The sequence below is a fragment of the Oncorhynchus keta genome, chromosome 32 (genome assembly GCF_023373465.1).
Source record: "Oncorhynchus keta strain PuntledgeMale-10-30-2019 chromosome 32, Oket_V2, whole genome shotgun sequence".
In the NCBI taxonomy this organism is placed as follows: domain Eukaryota; kingdom Metazoa; phylum Chordata; class Actinopteri; order Salmoniformes; family Salmonidae; genus Oncorhynchus; species Oncorhynchus keta.
This window is the reverse complement of record NC_068452.1, coordinates 2,689,152-2,709,769: the sequence shown is the minus strand read 5'-3', so window position 1 is coordinate 2,709,769 and position 20,618 is coordinate 2,689,152. Positions and strand designations below refer to the sequence as shown.

At 47.5% G+C, this 20,618-nt stretch overlaps 1 protein-coding gene across 2 annotated transcripts in view; it reads right to left on the bottom strand.

Moving 5' to 3' along the window:
• Nucleotides 1-20,618, bottom strand: part of LOC118371627 (netrin-1) — a 107,312-nt gene that overhangs the window by 35,466 nt on the left and 51,228 nt on the right. For both annotated transcript variants that reach the window (XM_052490324.1, XM_052490325.1), the window contains exon 3: nucleotides 9,849-10,037. In XM_052490324.1, the coding sequence (XP_052346284.1) occupies nucleotides 9,849-10,037 (189 nt within the window). The remainder of the gene's footprint in view (nucleotides 1-9,848; nucleotides 10,038-20,618) is intronic.

Here is a 20,618-nt window from a genome sequence, read left to right as displayed (position 1 = left end):
TCTCTCTCTCTCTCTCTCTCTCTCTCTCTCTCTCTCTCTCTCTCTCTCTCTCTCTCTCTCTCTCTCTCTCTTTCCGCTTCCTCCCTCTCTCTCTCTCTCTCTCTCTCTCTTTCTTTCTCTCTTTCCCTCTCTGCTTCCTCCCCCTTCTCTCTCTCTTCCCCTCCCCTCTCTCGCTCTCTCTCTCTTCTCCTCCCCTCTCTCTTCCTTCTCCTCCCCTCTCTCTTCCTTATCCTCCCCTCGCTCTCTCTCTCTTCCCCTCCCCTCTCTCTCTCTTCCCCTCCCCTCTGTCTCTCTTCCCCTCCCTCTCTAACTATCTCTCTCTCTGCTTCCTCCCTCTCTCTCTCCCTATCTCTCTCTGCTTCCTCCCTATCTCTTTCTCACTCTCTCTCTGCTTCCTCTCTCTCTCTCTCTCTCTCTGCTTCCTCGCTCTCTCTCTCTGCTTCCTCCCTCTCTCTCTCTCTCTCCCTATCTCTCTCTGCTTCCTCCCTCTCTCTCTCCCTATCTCTCTCTGCTTCCTCCCTATCTCTCTCTCTCTCTCTCTCTCTCTCTCTCTCTCTCTCTCTCTCTCTCTCCTCTCTCTCCCCCTCTCTCTCTCTCTCTCTCTTTGTCTGTATTCTGTGAGTCAGTAGCTGTTGCTGCTAAACTCGCTTATCTTAATCAGACAGCGGAGGGGGAATCCGTAGCCCTCTCCCCTCTGTTATCAGGTCGGTGGGCTTTAAAGCGAGTGTAACGATTACCACTTTATCAGGCCAATCTGTCACCAGGTTTCATTGCCTCATTTTGTCTGGGAGAGGAGGGGAGTGGAGGCTAGAAAACAGAGGGAGAAAAAAAGGGGGAGGCTTACACACAATCTATAAACAAGTGTAGAGGCCAATCGGGCACGTCTTCAGGCACGTAAATTTAAGAGCCTGTCAGTAAGGCGGAGAGGAGTGGGTTAGGGGGGCGTTAGGGAGGGCAAAGTGCGGCCTTCTTCAGAGCTTCTGAGAGCTAGCACCGTGTTTTTAAGAGCGTCTGCCCCACTAACCACAGCTTAAGCCAGCCAGTAAATCAAGTTGCTCCGCACATGGTCTGCAGGTGGGCCGCTCTTTTTCGCTTGTTCTCTCGTTTTCTCTCTCTCTCTGGGTGTCTCTTTCATTCCCCGACTCTCTCGTTCTCTCACTCTTTCGCTCTCTCTATCAATTTCATTTCAATTCAAAGGGCTTTATTGGCATGGGAAACACATGTTTACATTTCCAAAGCAAGTGAAATAGATAATAAACAAAAGTGAAATAAAGAATATAAAATGAACAGTAAACATTACACTCACAAACGTTCCAAAGGAATAGAGACATTTCAAATTAAATTATCATATTATGGCTATATACAGTGTTGCAACGATGGGCAAATAGTAAAAGTAGGTCCTCCCAGGGACCTCCTGCCCTTTCTGACTGCCACAGCCTGCTGGGGACCCACCTGGGGAGAGTTTAAGCTTCAAGTGGTTGTCCACTTAGCACTTAAGTAGCTACGCTATCCTGCTATCCTTCCTCACAGCTCCTCCAGATGGCTGGGCAAGATAGGGACACTAGCAAGCGAAAAAGGCTAACTCCTTCCATCCTCCAGTCCTCGTTCACACACACTTGTAGAGGGCAGAGAAAGGGCTAATGAGCCACCCATGATGAGCTAGTTACAGGAGCTAGCTAGGCTAGCGAAAGGCTAGCTCCTTCCAACCTCTTTGACAGACACTTGAAGTGGGGAGAGAACGTGCTTCTCTTGGTCCTCAAGTTGAGCGAGTTAAAGGAGCAGTCTGGGAGAGAATAGGCCTTTTTTATATGAGCCTGGGGAACATAGGCTTTGTATAACCTATTGTTAAAGTACTAAGCTGGTTGAGGAGCTCTGAAGGTTGATGGGCTTGGTCCTGTATATAAATGTTTCGTTCCTCTATATGAAGACCTTGGAGAGGCTCAGATGGAGTTAGGATTGAGTTCCCTACTAGTGTAACACACACACACGCACACACACACACACACAAACTTTGAGGAGGGAGATGCACATAAAAGAGTGAAACATTTTCTTGGTTAACGGGGAGGATGATGGAAGGCATTTCAAAGGAGCTCGCTCTTCATAGGAGACGATCATTGCTCAATGTGAGATTTTTTTAGATTTTTTAACTCTGCCAATCGTTTACCATAAAGCGTTTGATGTTTGAACTGCAATGCTCCCCCTCAGTTTGAGTTTGTGCGTTTCAGTGCCTATAAGAATCATTTGTTGGCTATTGGATAAGGCCCAACCCGAGTGTCTGTGTTCTATTATAATTAGGTTTCTACTGGTCCGCAAAAAATGTGTGGAGAGGAGAGATTTAAATAATGTTACATGACTCGGGCCTTTTTTCAACGACATGTTCATCTGATACAGGGAATGTCTATCTAACTTTGGGTTTTCATACGTTTTGGTATTTTATTGATTAAAGTCATTGGAATCCTTAGAGATGTCACACTTTTGGCCAAGGCAAGAGCCTACGGGCCAAGGCAAGAGCCTATGGGCCAAGGCAAGAGCCTACGGGCCAAGGCAAGAGCCTACGGGCCAAGGCAAGAGCCTACGGGCCAAGGCAAGAGCCTATGGGCCAAGGCAAGAGCCTACGGGCCAAGGCAAGAGCCTACGGGCCAAGGCAAGAGCCTACGGGCATAGAGACAATATTATTCCTATATAGTTGCCATTTTACATGCAACACAATACATGTAAGTCATTATAATTGACAACAGCAACAAAAAGACAACTTTATTTTTCATTTCCAGAGATGTTATGAAAACCAATCTTTTTAAATGTTTTAAATGAATGTTATTTCTGGTTAATGAAGTTCTACAGTGCGAGACATATGGAGAGGAGAACGTAATCACTTCTGCGTGTTATTCTACCTGAAACTTATGTCTTTGGTTCTGTCTGTAGAACTTGTTCCTCGTGGTTGGACTCACTGAAGTGATTACACACTGGCTGATGTTACTGTGTGAATGACTCTGAAAGTAAATGGCACTAATATGGTTCCCCGCTGCACTAAGCTTGGTATTTCTCTCAGTAGAATAACTTTCAGACACTCCTTTCATCGACAGATTTTGAAAGCATCATAACCAAAGATCCAAGGCTGGTGCCAATGATTTTGTTTCTTAACCGTTATCACGGCATCTGAATATTACTTGGCCACAAACCTCCTAAAAGGGGTGCCACGGCAGCCAGTGTATCAAACTCTTTATCAGCTATTTGCGGTGCTGAGTTTGTGAGATTCGTAACCAGACCACCCAGAGAGCTTCTACCCTGTTGCCCACCTTGGCTATCATACCATGTTAATTAACGATCTATACTTGCATGGGACTTAGGCCCAACCTCCTGTGTGGTATCAACAATAGGTTCCCTATCCAATAAATCTGTAAGCATGGTGGGCCTTGGGCCACGCCCGGACACTGTGCCAAAACGTCATATTACTTTAGCTCTACCGACAAAGGTGTTAGAGAAACGAACAAGATGCACCTTTCATAAGTGCTCACTTAGGGCCCAGGCCCTCAATCGATATGCATTCTGTATTTACGCTCTAGTCAATGAGGGGTGAAGCCATAAATCTAGGCTCTGGGCACTGTTCTTTCTGGGCCAAAGTGGCCGTTGCTCTCAGTTTCCTTCGCAATGTTCTCACATGGGAGTCATTTGAAGTGATCGAGTTTCTCATATAAAAGCAAGACTCTGTACTCTTCTACCCTCTTGTATTGCTAAGGGGCTTATTCTGTCCAAGAGCTACCCAGCAACGGTTCCCGTTGGACAATAAATAACTGAGGGCCTTAATTGCTGTCACTTTAGTGTAGCTGCATGATGTGTATTCATGTCACTGGAGGAGCGAAACAGAAATTAGTTACGCGGTTTTAGTTTTCATTGAATTATGTTGAGTTATGATATGCTGGACTTTAAATCATTTTACAAGCTATAAGCCCCAAGCACAAGATGGTTCATAGGAGCTGATATTTAATAGGTAAAGCAGAGTATGTGTTAACTTCATTAACACAGAGAGCGGGGGGGTAATATTGTGAGAGAGAGAGAGGTGGTTAATATGGAGAGGGAGGGGGAGGGAGGGAGGGAGGGAGGGAGGGAGGGAGGGAGGGAGGGAGGGAGGGAGGGGGAGGAGGGAGGAGGGGAGGGAGGGAGGGAGGGAGGGAGGGAGGGAGGGAGGGAGGGAGGGAGGGAGGGAGGGAGGAGGGAGGGAGGGAGGGAGGGAGGGAGGGAGGGAGGGGGAGGGAGGGGGAGGGAGGGAGGGAGGGGGAGGGAGGGAGGGCAGAGACAGAGACAGAGACAGAGTAACAGCCTCATATCTTCACTCATTGCCAGCAAAGTTCCAAATATAGTTCTGTGCAAATGTTTTACCTGGCAAGCGGACAGGATCATGCGTCATATCATTTGTCACCTTAACGTAATTACCAATCATTCCTGTTTTGATGTAATCGAACACCGCAGCCTAACTCAGACAATGTTTGCTTATAATTACATTAGGGCTTTAACTCTGGCTAGTTTCAGAAATGAAACTGAACAAAACTGCTTAGGTAAGCTGAGGATTTTATATTTTATAAATGACGATGGAATCTGTTTATGCTTTCGTTTTGGTGTGAGGCATCAGTGAGTTTGAAGGAGTTAGGACAAACCAACAGAGGAACATAGGAAGTTTCTCTTGCATATGAGATTAGTTATTATTTCCTAGTAGTGTAATGACATGTTATTTACATGGTGGCATGCAAGGGTTTAGACCACAGGGATATGCTATACTGCTGTTCTAAGACTGAGCTCACAGCCTATGGGAGTACAGTAATGGTGTCAGTACAGTAATGGTGTCTGTGATTGGTGGATCTGGGTGTGCGTGGGTGTGTGTATGCATGTGTGTGTGTGCGTGCGTGCGTGCGTGTGGGTGTGTGTGCGTGGGTGGGTGGGTGTATGTGCGTGTGGGTGTGTGTGTGTGTGTGTGTGTCACTGCTTTTGACACACTGAGGAATAGCTTCTGTCTGTCCACTCTACCATAATGGCCTGATTGGTGAAGTGCTGCAGAGAACTCTGGTGCTCTGTCAGAATGACCATCAGACTCAGTTTGGCCAGGCGGCCAGCTCTAGGAAGAGTCTTGGTGGTTCCAAACGTCTTCCATTGAAGAATGATGGAGGCTACTGTGTTTTTGGGGACCTTCAATGCTGAAGAAATGTTTTGGTACCCTTCCCCAGATCTGTACCTTGACACAATCGTGTCTCGGAGCTCTACGGACAATTCCTTCGACCTCTTGGCTTGGTTTTTGCTCTGACATGCACTGTCAACTGTGGGACCTCAGACAGGTGTGTGCCTTTCCAAATAATGTCCAATCAATTCAATTTACCACAGGTGGACTCTAATCCATCTCAAGGATGATCAATAGACTCCCGAGTTGCACAGCGCGGTCTAAGGCACTGCATTTCAGTGCAAGAGGCGTCACTACAGACACCTTGGTTCGAATCCAGGCTGTATCACAATCGGCCGTGATTGGGAGTCCCATAGGGCGGCGCACAATATACCAAGCATCGTCCGGGTTTGGCAGGTGTAGGCCGTCATTGTAAAATTTGTTCTTAACTGACTTGCCTAGTTTTTAAACAAACTGGATGAAACTGAGCTCAATTTCGAGTCTCATAGGAGGGTCTGAATACGTATGTAAATAAGGTATTTATGTTTTTGACTTTTAATACATTTGTCATTATGGGTTATTGTGTGTAGATCGATGAGGATGTTTTATTTGTTTAATACATTTTAGAACAAGGCTGTAACGTAACAAAACGTGGAAAAAGGGAAGGGCTCAGAATACTTTCCGAATGCTCTGTACGTACACCGGAAAATGTACACAATATACTGTATACTAAGAATGATATGTACAAGAATGATATATTAAAGTTAGCTATGTCAAGAATCCAGTATATAAGTAAATAAATATGTGGTGTGTATAAACAGTGTAACTAAATACAAAGTATGGTAGTAGAAATATCAGAATGAGCTGTGTCAGGAATAAAGTATTTAAATAATCTGTGCGAAACGGGAAGTGTCCAGTGGTTCAATGTCTCTATGACATGGGACAGCAGCGTTGGATGTGTGTGGGTGTGTGTGGGTATGTGCATGTGTTTGTGAGTATGAGGTGTGTGTGTGTGTTCGATAGCTTGTGTGTTTTCTGTGTGTGTGAGTGTGAGTGTGCCTCACCTGGCAGCCAGCTAGTGATGGCTGTTCAGCAGTCTGATGGCCTGCTGATAGAAGCTGTTTTTTAGTCTCTCGGTCTTGGCACTGAATGCGCCTCTACGTACTACGTCCAGCTCGCACACATCGCGCCGAATCACACACATCGCATCGAAAGTGGATCTAGCGTTCGTCTGCCGATCGTTCTGCGCGCTCTATTTCATTTGTCACTCAGTATGCAAATGACGTGCAGAGGTGTTAAGTACTCTCGGCCAGCAAATTCTATTGGTGTGTCTGAGCCCTAAGGCTTGTAAACCTTCTCGAGAACATAAGCAAGAAGCTTGACTCAACCCTCACTTGATTCCAAAAAAAAATAAAAAACATATTCAAGATCTAACACAGATGTAGACTCCGTTCCTAAAATCTTCTAGAAATAAAAACTGGACCCATATCATATTCCACAACCTCCCTTAAAAGCATGGCATATAAAGTAACAGGAGAGATGTGTACCGTTTGGCCATCAAGTTAGCAGCGGCATAGAGGGAGAGAATCAAGCGGTTACGAGCACGAGTCAAAAGGTTGAAGACCAGCCTGGAAAGAGAGAGAGAAAGAAAAACATGCAGAAGAAGACATTGAGATGATGAAGGAGGCACAGAGAGAGTTCTCAGTTTTCCATGCCGGCGGTGTTGGCAGTTGGTACAATCAAAGGAGTCAAGAGACTTTCAGAGCCAGCCCCACGTGTCCCGGATGCACACATATAGTTCAGAATTAGGTGGTTAGAGGTCCACACTGATGCATTTTTCACAGCTTTTTGACAAGTTGTTATGACATAATATTTAAGACATGAGTATAGTAAGTCTCCTGCCATTAAATAATGGACATAATATTGAATTGAATCATTTACAGTAAAACCTAACATTCTAAGACTGTTTAAAAAAAACTAGGAAACTAGAACTACTTGCAAAATGTCAACAGAAATAAAGTTGATTACTCCAGGCTCTGCAGTAGCTATAGACCCCAAATACTCATTTTGCGTATTGAAGGTTTTGAGTGGCATTTCACTTTGGCTTAACTAACTACTCAAAGCTGCAGTGAATCCATTAGCGAATTCCTGCTAGTTTGTTGACCCTAATTCAGCTACGGCAGAGAAATCCTCCATGGCCTCTGACACACACACACACACACACACACACACACACACACACACACACACACACACACACACACACACACACACACACACACACACACACACACACACACACACACACACACACAGGCACACACACACACACAGGCGTGCACACACACACACACACACACACACACACACACACACACACACACACACACACACACACACACACAGCACACACACACACACACAGGCACACACACACACACAGGCGTGCACACACACACACACACACACACACACACACACACACACACACACACACACACAGGCACACACACACACACACACACACACACACACACACACACACACACACACATATACACATCAACACACACTGCCTCAGAAATCCTCTGTGGCCTCTGACGCAGAACCAGAGGTCTTCATTAGCTCTCCAAGTAAAGCAAATCATATTTAATAAAAAGCCAGAGTAAAAGGGTTCACCTGGGAGTAAAGATGGGTTATTCATTTTGGTCCTTATTCAAATCTGCTACGGTTCTGAAAATCAGGGGTAAAAGACGAGCTGTAGTCTTTTGATAGTGGAGCTTCGCACACATATTGGGGGGCACTGCGGCATAAATATACATGTATTAATAAACATCATTGATGAATAAATGTAATTGAATTCAAATGTTAATTCAATGAAAAGTGATCATTTGGGTCAACACTGTGATAAAAATGCATCAGTAGACTTTGAGGTACCACAGGGTAACCCACCATGAGGGTGAGTTATGGTGCTGAAAGAATGTCCACGCGAGAACGGGAGGGATGGATGGGAGAACAATAAGAGGTTATTACATCTCCAACAATCAGACAGTCTCACAGAGATGGGGGGGTATATAGTATGGGGGTTAATGAGACACAGCCTCCCGTGATGGATGTCTGTTTGCATTCCCCAATCGAAATTTCAAAGTGTTAATGTCAGCTGGGAACACCGCACGAATGGGATTGATGGGTGTTTGGGTTTAGGTTCCATGACTTTTGTTCTTAGGACTTTTTTTTTCATGCAGAAGAATGAATCATGTTGGATGTGGTGTTTGGATAAACCGGACTGTTTACTCTCCATCTCTCTCGTTTTAGAAATGTGACTTTATAGCAAATTCATGTCTTCCAGTTATGTGAAAATTATGACGTGAAATAGACACAAGCAAATAATGGCCAAACAATACATGAAATAGACACTTAATCCACATTCATACTGTAGTGTTCATGTCAGGTGTGGATGAATGAAGAAAACAACGTTATAACAGTTGAAATACATTGACTTAGGCATCCCTCCTCCTGTGAATAGTGTCTATGGGTTGAGTTGCACAGATGCACTTTTTCTCAGACAGACAAGACAGCTTCTCTGTCAAACTGATTGATGAGTTTGTTTATTTACCTCCTCCATGAATAATGTGGGAAAACATGGAGCTCTAACTGTCAGCCAGAGGCTAATATTTCCCTTTTATACGCCCTTGTAAGGAAGCGCTCCAAAGAGTGTGTGTGTGTGTGTGTGTGTGTGTGTGTGTGTGTGTGTGTGTGTGTGTGTGTGTGTGTGTGTGTGTGTGTGTGTGTGTGTGTGTGTGTGTGTGTGTGTGTGTGTATGTGTGGGCACGCACGTTTACGGTGTCACCGGGCCTTGTTTGAACAGAGCTTTAGCTCCCTGTTATCTTTCCCTTCAGCTATAGGAGGTTTGAAAACGTAATCTTTCTTCTCCCTCTTTCTCTCTTTCTCTCTTTCACTCCACCCTCATCTCTCCTGAGGTGAAGGCCAAACATTTCAGGAAATTGTGACGTCCTTTACACCCCCCTCCCCCACTGCCTGATGACCCCTGGTGAGCACACCTGTGTAGGAATGTGTTCTTGCCCCCCCATCCCATCCCAGAATTCCTCTCACTCATCTGACCTGAGCCTCGCCGGGAATCACTTCACACCTCTCCTGTTTGTTTTGCTTGCCCTGTCATCCCCCCTCCCCCTCATCCCTCGCCCCAAATGAAGCCAAATAACTCTGTGTCGGTGAGGAGACCCCCCAAACCCCTACCTCATCACAGACTCCCGCTGGACCGGGGTAAGACAGGCCAGGAATGTACGGACCACTGTGTTTTTCAAATTCCCCTGATTCTGCTCTTAACTTTTAGATAGGAGATGAGCGAGCCACATAACGTAGTGGTTATCTCTAACGTAGTGGTTATCTCTAACGTAGTGGTTATCTCTAACGTAGTGGTTATCTCTAGGTTCTCCTCTGACTTTGCAGTTAGTTATTCACCAGGCAACATGACTAGCTGGGTATTTAAATAAATTTTCTTTTAAATGCACAACATGCTGTTTTCAGATGAGGAGATTCTCTAAATGTACTCTATTTATGACATGAAGTGTAACATTGGACAACAGTTGTGTATCATAGAGCTACATGTCACTATAGCGACAAGAGAGCCCCATAGGTAACAGTCAGAGCAGGACTGTAGCCCTCACCAGACCCCTCATACCTTTGCAGGCTTTCCTGTGAGAGATGGTTTTGGACAGGTCTCTGTAGTAACCCTCCTTGCAGTAGTGACAGTGGCGTCCGGCCGTGTTGTGGCGACAGTTGAGACAGACTCCTCCGCTCTTCCTCCCAGACAGCTTGTACAGCTCCATGTTGAAACGGCATCGCCTGGCATGCAGGTTACAGTTACAGGCTGCAGAGACAGAAAGGAAGGGAGATATTGCATTTTTAAACAGCCTTTTATTGGCACATTTCAACTTCTTTGCATAACGAATTCAATGCCAAATCCACATTTAATGCCCCCAAAAAAAAACACTGCACAGAGGGAGAGAGAGAGAATAAACAGAAGAGAAGGGAAGAGAAGTGAAGTAGAGAAGAGAAGAAGAGAAGAAGAGAAGAGGAGAGGAGAAGAGAAGAGGAGAAGAGAAGAGAAGAGAAGAGAAGGGAAGAGAAGAGAAGAGAAGAGAAGAAGAGAAGAGAAGAGAAGAGGAGAAGAGAAGAGAAGAGAAGAGAAGGGAAGAGAAGAGAAGAGAAGAGAAGAAGAGAAGAGAAGAGAAGAGGAGAAGAGAAGAGAATAAAGGGAAGAATAAAGGGAAAAGAAAAAAAAAACATTCTCCAACTGAATTACAGACGCTATAGGTTACTGCAGTGTATCTACACCGCCTCTTGACGCCCACACCCCAATCATCAGTCTGGTGCCTGACAACCGATAAAGTGGTGTGAATAATTACAGTATTCTGTACGTGTTTGTTTACCAGATATACAAATCCTACTTGACCCCCCAAGGTAAAAGACTGTGAGAGTTTTAACTTCCCTGATAATGAGGTCAGGCACTGAGCTGAGTTGAGTCATTTTTGCTCTCTTTCTCGCTTCCTCTGCCTTTCTCTCTCACTCTGCCCTCCCTCCTCTCTCTTTCTCTCAAGGTTATTCTCTCCTAGCAGACATGGTTTCAGTACAGTATTCTCATTCCACACCAAATCCCCGGTCGTGTTTGCTACTGGTTTACTAATGAATGAAGTTGCTACGGCCGTGTTTAATTAGCCAGCTGATGTTTATTCATGACTCGTCGTTTGGCTTAACTTCATTAAACCCCCGTCCGACTACATACACACACACACACACACACACACACATACACATACACATACACACACACATACACACACATCTACCAGTCCATCCGGGTTCCACGAAAATGTACTGTGCCAAATACTGCATCACAATGCCAATGCCACAGGAGGGGAGAGCGAGGGAACATGCTGATAGGGCTCCACCCTGACACGTCTGCCCATGTTTTTCAGCCCACTCCCTCCCGAAACACACATACTGTACACACACACAAGTAGGCTACTTCCTGTTACCATGTGCCCATCACAATCTAGGGAATAGAGTTGCTTCTCAGCTTGCATCAGTTAAAACAACGATCCATTGAAGGGCTGTGGCGTTTTAGTCCAGACACTGTAATTAGCTCCTTCACACAAGTTATGTTAAAGACTGGAGAGAAGGAGTCTCAGAGGGTCCACACACAGCTCAGTCCCTTATCTGTAGGGTCTGGTTTCCCAGCTCTCTACCCGACCCCAGGGGTCCTTAATTAGGGCTGTCCTCTCTGCTTGTTTTCCCTCCTGATCTCGGACTGTTGATTTTGTGTTGCCTGGGCTCACCCTGGGCTTTAGCCCCCTCACCCCTTACTGCCTTAGAGGCATCATGGTGGAAAACGATCTATCTGCCTTGGGGGCATCGCATAGGAAACCTATCCTTCCCTTAACCCTCTGCCTGGAGGCCCCGGAGGTTTAGGGATTACTGGCAGAGAGAGTTAAGGCACGGAGACACCGGTAGAGTTTACCGGCAGAGAGGACTGAGCACCGCTGTTCAGAGTGGCAGCCGTAATTTGACATCCGATTCTACATGTAGAATTGCGCGAACACGTCGGCAGTCACATGCCCACAGTGTGTTTTAGTGGTGGTCTCTAAAACACTGCGCCCGAATGAACCCGCGAATGAACGGCAGATGGACACTCGGTGCGGTGCGTCCGCTCGCTCAGGTTGCCGGATCACTACTCAGACTCTATAGTTACACTACTCAGACTCTATAGTTACACTACCCAGACTCTATAGTTACACTACCCAGACTCTATAGTTACACTACCCAGACTCTATAGTTACACTACTCAGACTCTATAGTTACACTACCCAGACTCTATAGTTACACTACCCAGGCTCTATAGTTACACTACTCAGACTCTATAGTTACACTACCCAGACTCTATAGTTACACTATCCAGACTCTATAGTTACACTACCCAGACTCTATAGTTACACTACTCAGACTCTATAGTACACTACTCAGACTCTATAGTTACACTACTCAGACTCTATAGTTACACTACTCAGACTCTATAGTACACTACCCAGACTCTATAGTTACACTACCCAGACTCTATAGTTACACTACTCAGACTCTATAGTTACACTACCCAGACTCTATAGTACACTACCCAGACTCTATAGTTACACTACCCAGACTCTATAGTTACACTACTCAGACTCTATAGTACACTACCCAGACTCTATAGTTACACTACCCAGACTCTATAGTTACACTACCCAGACTCTATAGTTAACCTACCCAGACTCTATAGTTATACTACCCAGACTCTATAGTTACACTACTCATACTCTACAGTTACACTACCCAGACTCTATAATTACACTACCCAGACTCTATAGTTACATGACTCAGACTCTACAGTTACACTACTCAGACTCTATAGTACATTACCCAGACTCTATAGTTACACTACCCAGACTCTATAGTTACACTACCCAGACTCTATAGTTAACCTACCCAGACTCTATAGTTATACTACCCAGACTCTATAGTTACACTACTCATACTCTACAGTTACACTACCCAGACTCTATAGTTACACTACCCAGACTCTATAGTTATACTACCCAGACTCTATAGTTACACTACTCATACTCTACAGTTACACTACCCAGACTCTATAATTACACTACCCAGACCCTATAGTTACACTACCCAGACTCTAAAGTTACATGACTCAGACTCTACAGTTACACTACCCAAACTCCTTCAATCCCTGTCTAATGGTGGGAGCAGGGATTACAACAACTGGGCAATATGCATTCATTCTCTCCATCTTTACAAGAACAGAGATATGCTACAGTGATATGCCACAGAGATATGCTACAGAGATATGCTACAGTGCCTGTTGGCTATTATGCAGTATGCAACTGGGATGCAAAGGTGTAATATGCTTCAAGCTACAGTAATTGGTTCCAAAAGATAAATCGCTGCGACCAATAGGAAAGAGCAAAACACACTTTATCTGAACTTCTGGTTCTTAGGACCTTAGAAAGGGATAGACCTGCATCACAATAGCCCATACAGAGTCAGACTTCTTGTCTTCAGTTAAATCCTCCCGGGGGTTTAGAGTGGCTCCAGCAATGCATTGCACCGTGCTCTCAATGCACTGAAAAATAAATGCTACAATTACATTATTCTGGAAGTTTTCTTTTCTGCTAGATTTAATTAAAAACAATGGAAGATAAAAGCTGATGTGTCACTTCCTTGTCTGGTATTGGCTAATCACGTTTCCTGCAATGTTGTGATGTCATTCAGGCTTCATTCAACCCTTATCCATTCATCCATGTGGAGTTCCCCCTTTCATGAGTTCAACCAAATAATCATCTTGCTTTGTCTTGGTGGTAACTATGGCGATACAGCCACTCGCCATTGATCACCTGTTATACTTGTGGTTTCAGCGCTCTGAAGACAAGGCCCATGTTGTTTTAACACCTGCATTGACCTGGGACATTCTCTGTGCTGAGGCTTCACAGCAGCAGCTCTTCCTGCCAGGCCTCGTCTGAAGTCGAGACACCTCTACAGCCACAGAGGAACTAGAGGAGGCTGGAGAGCAACCCCCGCTGGTGCTGTTAAACACACACTTCTACGGTGGGATTCCTGTGATGAGACCCGCGTCAAATGAGACAAAACAGAACAATTGTGTTCCGCTACTTTCAACACAGATGCACACAAACAGAAATAAGCCAGTCACACCTGCTTGTTGGGCCAGGCAGGATTCAGGATGGACGGCACAAAAGCCGCAGGCGCCTCGCCCCTGCCAGACCTTTCAGCGCACACACTTATACGATCATGAGACTCCAATGCACCTCAAAACACACGCAAACACACACACACACACACAAAAACGCACATGGGAATGACTGGCACGTACTGTGCGTTCTCTCTCCCCCATTTACCAACTGTACAGCCCGACATTGTAAATAAGAATTTGTTCTTAACTAACTTGCCTAGTTAAATAAAGGTTCACTAAATCAATAAAATACACACGTTGTCTTCAGGGCACGAGAGCACATGTTTTACTATTACGAAAGCGAGGTGATAACTGATAATATTCAGCGAGGAGACATGACACAATTATTTATAGTGTAATTACTACTTGTTTTGTTTCATATAAATGACACATACTGTACATTTAATGTAAGATTGAATCTGGAAGTTTAAAAAAATTGACCGGGAAGCAAAAGTGTGGTAATTTTCAAACCCCACGGGGGTTATCAACTCCAACCCTTCCGGTTGGGTTACCGCGGCAACCCACCACTAGTTAATGACCCACAGGTAGTAAAATGTGTTAACTGATCCCTTTAAGCACAAATAATTGAGTTAGCCGGATCAAGCTAAGCTGAGTCCTCATAATGACACTCACACCTACTGTAAAAGGGACCTTTAATTCCCCAAATAAGTTTTTTTTAAAGTCATTTGAATTATAACGCCTAAGAAAAAATATTAGAAAGAAAAATACTGTGGTATTTATGGGGAATATAAAATGAGGCCTAAGTCTATCCGTTGTTACTGTTTCTCGCACATCCTGAGAAACACCCCACATTGGACCACCAGAGAGAGTTGGATCTAAAGAGAGTGTGTTTGTGTGTGTGTGTTGCAAAATTGGCAGATGTTCGCTCTGAACGGTCCCCAGGCTCTTGGACTGACCCCATTGCTATCACTAACACACAGCCCTGCTTCCTTGTTTTCCTAATTAACGAGAAAGTTCGACCCTGGGAGTCATGCTCAACTTGTGATGAGTTCCACTCGACCACTGTTGGTCTAGTTAAATATAGCGATGCATTTGTTCAGAAAATTCAATGCTAAGAAGAACTTTGTTACTGAAAACATTTATATACGTCCAAACTTAATTGGAGCCATATAAAACCTTAATTAGAGCCTGACCACCAACGTTTAATTTTTTTTTTAATTTCACTGTCTGTCAGTCTGTCCGCCCAACCACCCGTCCATCCGTTGTAACATTCAGGGGTCACAGACTGACTTGAGGCCTGTCATCGATATTCCACAAACACCAAGAATTCCGTCTCCTTGCCGCCTCAACCCTTCACTATCCCCCTAAACCAGACGGAATAGCAACACCCAACACCAGAGTGTCAGAGCAGGGGAGCTGGGCTAGGGATCAGGAGTAGGGAGCAGGAGTAGGGAGCAGGAGTAGGGAGCAGGAGTAGGGAGCAGGGGTAGGGAGCAGGGGTAGGGAGCAGGAGTAGGGAGCAGGGGTAGGGAGCAGGGCTAGGGATCAGGAGTAGGGAGCAGGAGTAGGGAGCAGGAGTAGGGAGCAGGAGTAGGGAGCAGGAGTAGGGAGCAGGGGTAGGGAGCAGGGGTAGGGAGCAGGAGTAGGGAGCAGGGGTAGGGAGCAGGGCTAGGGATCAGGAGTAGGGAGCAGGAGTAAGGAGCAGGAGTAGGGAGCAGGAGTAGGGAGCAGGGGTAGGGAGCAGGGGTAGGGAGCAGGAGTAGGGAGCAGGGGTAGGGAGCAGGGCTAGGGATCAGGAGTAGGGAACAGGAGTAGGGAGCAGGAGTAGGGAGCAGGAGTAGGGGCAGGAGTAGGGAGGAGGGGTAGGGAGCAGGAGTAGGGAGCAGGGGTAGGGAGCAGGGGTAGGGAGCAGGAGTAGGGAGCAGGGGTAGGGAGCAGGGCTAGGGATCAGGAGTAGGGAGCAGGAGTAGGGAGCAGGAGTAGGGAGCAGGAGTAGGGAGCAGGGGTAGGGAGCAGGGGTAGGGAGCAGGAGTAGGGAGCAGGGGTAGGGAGCAGGGCTAGGGATCAGGAGTAGGAGCAGGAGTAGGGATCAGGAGTAGGGAGCAGGAGTAGGGAGCAGGAGTAGGGAGCAGGGGTAGGGAGCAGGGGTAGGGAGCAGGAGTAGGGAGCAGGGGTAGGGAGCAGGGCTAGGGATCAGGAGTAGGGAGCAGGAGTAGGGAGCAGGAGTAGGGAGCAGGAGTAGGGAGCAGGGGTAGGGAGCAGGGGTAGGGAGCAGGAGTAGGGAGCAGGGGTAGGGAGCAGGGCTAGGGATCAGGAGTAGGGAGCAGGAGTAGGGAGCAGGAGTAGGGAGCAGGAGTAGGGAGCAGGAGTAGGGAGCAGGAGTAGGGAGCAGGGGTAGGGAGCAGGGGTAGGGAGCAGGAGTAGGGAGCAGGGGTAGGGAGCAGGGCTAGGGATCAGGAGTAGGGAGCAGGAGTAGGGAGCAGGAGTAGGGAGCAGGGGTAGGGAGCAGGAGTAGGGAGCAGGGGTAGGGAGTAGGAGTAGGGAGCAGGGGTAGGGATCAGGAGTAGGGAGCAGGAGTAGGGAGCAGGAGTAGGGAGCAGGGGTAGGGAGCAGGAGTAGGGATCAGGAGTAGGGAGCAGGAGTAGGGAGGAGGGGTAGGGAGCAGGAGTAGGGATCAGGAGTAGGGAGCAGGAGTAGGGAGCAGGAGTAGGGAGCAGGGGAAAGGGAGCAGGGGAAGAGAGCAGGAGTAGGGAGCAGGAGTAGGGAGGAGGAGTAGGGAGCAGGAGTAGGGAGCAGGGGTAGGGAGCAGGAGTAGGTAGCAGGAGTAGGGAACAGGGGTAGGGAGCAGGAGTAGGGAGCAGGAGTAGGGAGCAGGGGTAGGGAGGAGGAGTAGGTAGCAGGAGTAGGGAGCAGGAGTAGGGAGCAGGGGTACGGAGCAGGAGTAGGGAGCAGGGGTAGGGAGCAGGAGTAGGGAGCAGGGGTAGGGAGCAGGAGTAGGGAGGAGGGGTAGGGAGCAGGGGTAGGGAGCAGGGGTAGGGAGCAGGAGTAGGGAGCAGGGGTAGGGAGCAGGAGTAGGGAGGAGGGGTAGGGAGCAGGAGTAGGGAGGAGGAGTAGGGAGCAGGAGTAGGGAGCAGGAGTAGGGAGCAGGGGTAGGGAGCAGGGGTAGGGAGCAGGAGTAGGGAGCAGGAGTAGGGAGCAGGGGTAGGGAGCAGGAGTAGGGAGCAGGGGTAGGGAGCAGGAGTAGGGAGCAGGAGTAGGGAGCAGGAGTAGGGAGCAGGGGTAGGGAGCAGGAGTAGGGAACAGGAGTAGGGAGCAGGGGTAGGGAGCAGGGGTAGGGAGCAGGGGTAGGAAGCAGGGGTAGGGAGCAGGAGTAGGGAGCAGGAGTAGGGAGCAGGGGTAGGGAGCAGGGGTAGGGAGCAGGAGTAGGGAGCAGGGGTAGGGAGCAGGAGTAGGGAGCAGGGGTAGGGAGCAGGAGTAGGGAGCAGGAGTAGGGAGGAGGGGTAGGGAGGAGGGGTAGGGAGCAGGGGTAGGGAGCAGGAGTAGGGAGGAGGGGTAGGGAGCAGGGGTAGGGAGGAGGAGTAGGGAGCAGGGGTAGGGAGGAGGAGTAGGGAGCAGGGGTAGGGAGCAGGGGTAGGGAGGAGGGGTAGGGAGCAGGGGTAGGGAGCAGGGGTAGGGAGGAGGGGTAGGGAGCAGGGGTAGGGAGCAGGGGTAGGGAGGAGGGGTAGGGAGCAGGGGTAGGGAGGAGGAGTAGGGAGCAGGGGTAGGGAGCAGGGGTAGGGAGCAGGAGTAGGGAGCAGGGGTAGGGAGCAGGGGTAGAGAGCAGGACTAGGGTGCAGGAGTAGGGAGCAGGAGTAGGGAGGAGGGGTAGGGAGCAGGAGTAGGGAGCAGGGGTAGGGAGGAGGAGTAGGGAGCAGGAGTAGGGAGCAGGGGTAGGGAGCAGGGGTAGGGAGCAGGAGTAGGGTGCAGGAGTAGGGAGCAGGAGTAGGGAGCAGGAGTAGGGAGTAGGGGTAGGGAGCAAGAGTAGGGAGTAGGGGTAGGGAGCAGGAGTAGGGAGTAGGGGTAGGGAGCAGGAGTAGGGAGCAGGGGTAGGGAGTAGGAGTAGGGAGCAGGAGTAGGGAGCACGGGTAGGGAGTAGGGGTAGGGAGCAGGAGTAGGGAGGAGGGGTAGGGAGCAGGAGTAGGGAGTCGGAGTAGGGAGCAGGGGTAGGGAGCAGGGGTAGGGAGTAGGGGTAGGGAGCAGGGGTGGGGAGCAGGAGTAGGGAGTAGGAGTAGGGAGCAGGAGTAGGGAGGAGGGGTAGGGAGTAGGGGTAGGGAGTAGGAGTAGGGAGCAGGGGTAGGGAGCAGGGGTAGGGAGTAGGAGTAGGGAGCAGGAGTAGGGAGCAGGGGTAGGGAGCAGGGGTAGGGAGCAGGAGTAGGGAGCAGGGGTAGGGAGCAGGAGTAGGGAGCAGGGGTAGGGAGGAGGAGGCTCTTGCTATTCTGCCCCTTGGTTTAAAACAAACAGGTGGGGAAGGACCTGCACACACAGTTTACTTTTAATCCTACGGGCCCCTGAAAGTCATCAGATTAGACCCAGAAAGCCCCTGAAAGTCATCAGATTAGACCCAGAAAGCCCCTGAAAATCATCAGATTAGACCCAGAAAGACCCTGAAAATCATCAGATTAGACCCAGAAAGACCCTGAAAGTCATCAGATTAGACCCAGAAAGACCCTGAAGACAAAATGAGAAAATATTGTGTGTCCCTACTTGTTTTGGTTGTTTTGGTTTCGAGCGGTTTCGGCGGCGAAGGGGAGAAGGGGAGGGGTGTGTGTTTGTTGTCCATGTGTGGAGGGGTTGATGAATTCTGCTTGTTACATCAGCATCAGAACGTCCCGGTATTACAACACATGACAGACATGATCTCAGAAATGGAAGGCATGACGCAACACTGAGCCAAATGTGTCTCAAAATGACATCGTACGACTTTTAACCAGAGCCCCTCTGGTCACAAAGAAGTGCACTATTAGGGTCAACAGTCCAATGCCCTCTACCCCACTAATCTATAGACAGCATGCTTAGGACTGGTCTATATCTGGAGACCGAAGGAAACATTACATTAGACACGCACCAGCAGTAGTTGAGAGGGAGTTGTGCTCCATACAGTCGAAAGTAAGAGGATCACATAATTGACGTACAGCCCGGAGACCCCACCTCAGACTAAATTCATTATAGAGATCTAATCCACTTGAATCCACTCTACAATTGGGTATAAAAGTCTGATAGGATAAACGGACACATACGAACTGCACGCTATGGTACACCTCCCTCCGTGCCAGACCAACACGCATGCACGCTGGTGCGCACACACACTGATGTACATACACACACACGAAAAAGCGCACGCACACACACACACTACTGCTTTAGATTCCTTGCACAATTTAAATCCTTACATAGGGGGTATAATGATATCGTCTGTGATTTTAAATCTTTCTTTTCATACTTCAGCCGTAATGCCTTGCATTATAGTTAAAGTGCACCAGTCGCAAAACAATCATTTTGATTCACACATCCGCAGCTGGCAGCAGTCTCTTAGGCTACTGGCAGACAGCCAGATTCACTCAATGTTGACACTTTCCTTGGCTATGATTACAAAAAAACGTGGTGTTTATGACAGTTAGCTAGGCCCACTTCCCACAGCTCTTGTAGCCAGGACAATATTGAATATATCAGGACTGAGGACCACACCGATGCTGTAGTATGTGTATAATTCACATGCCCTGGAATTCCACTCTCTCTTATAAAGAAATAATAGTTTCTCGCGAACAAAATTACTGTTTTTTGCTAAACAACATCTCACTTTCTCAAAGCCCATAATAACAGCAGGGACACTCGAAGACACACACACACACAAATACACACACACACACACAAAGCATCAAGTGATCTGAGAGAGAGAGAGAGAGAGAGAGAGAGAGAGAGAGAGAGAGAGAGAGAGAGAGAGAGAGAGAGAGAGGGGGGGGAGAGGGGGGGGGAGGAGAGAGAGAGAGAGGGGAGAGGGGGAGAGTCAGGGGGAGAGAGAGAGGGGGAGAGAGAGAGAGAGAATATTTACGCTGGCACTGTAGCTATGTCGTATGTATCATACTCACTCAGATATCAACTAATAAATCTGACGCATTAAACCTCATGACAACAATTACATCAATTGCTTCATGTTACCACAGTGATTTATTAGTTGTGTGTTATTTTTCCTTTTACATTGGAACAATATTGTTCTTTTGTCTGGTTTATTTGTTGATTCAGACACTGCCATGGTAAAAGCTGGGCATTGGGTCACATTCCAGAGCTGGGAATTCCCAAATAAATCAAATGTATTCAGAGAGTTTAATGGGTGACGTCAATACTTATAGGCCTGACAATGTATGTTTTGAGACGTTTCCTTTAGATGAAATTATAGCATTAAGTCAATGTGAACAAACGGGCCTGACAACTACAAATGGTGCATAATGAATGTACAGATGAAAGAGCACTCTGGTGAGGTTTAGGAGACATCTAATAACTGCCAATCAATGAACCAAAACAACAACAAGATCTAATAACTGCCAATCAATGAACCAAAACAACAACAACATCTAATAACTGCCAATCAATGAACCAAAACAACAACAACATCTAATAACTACCAATCAATGAACCAAAACAACAACAACATCTAAT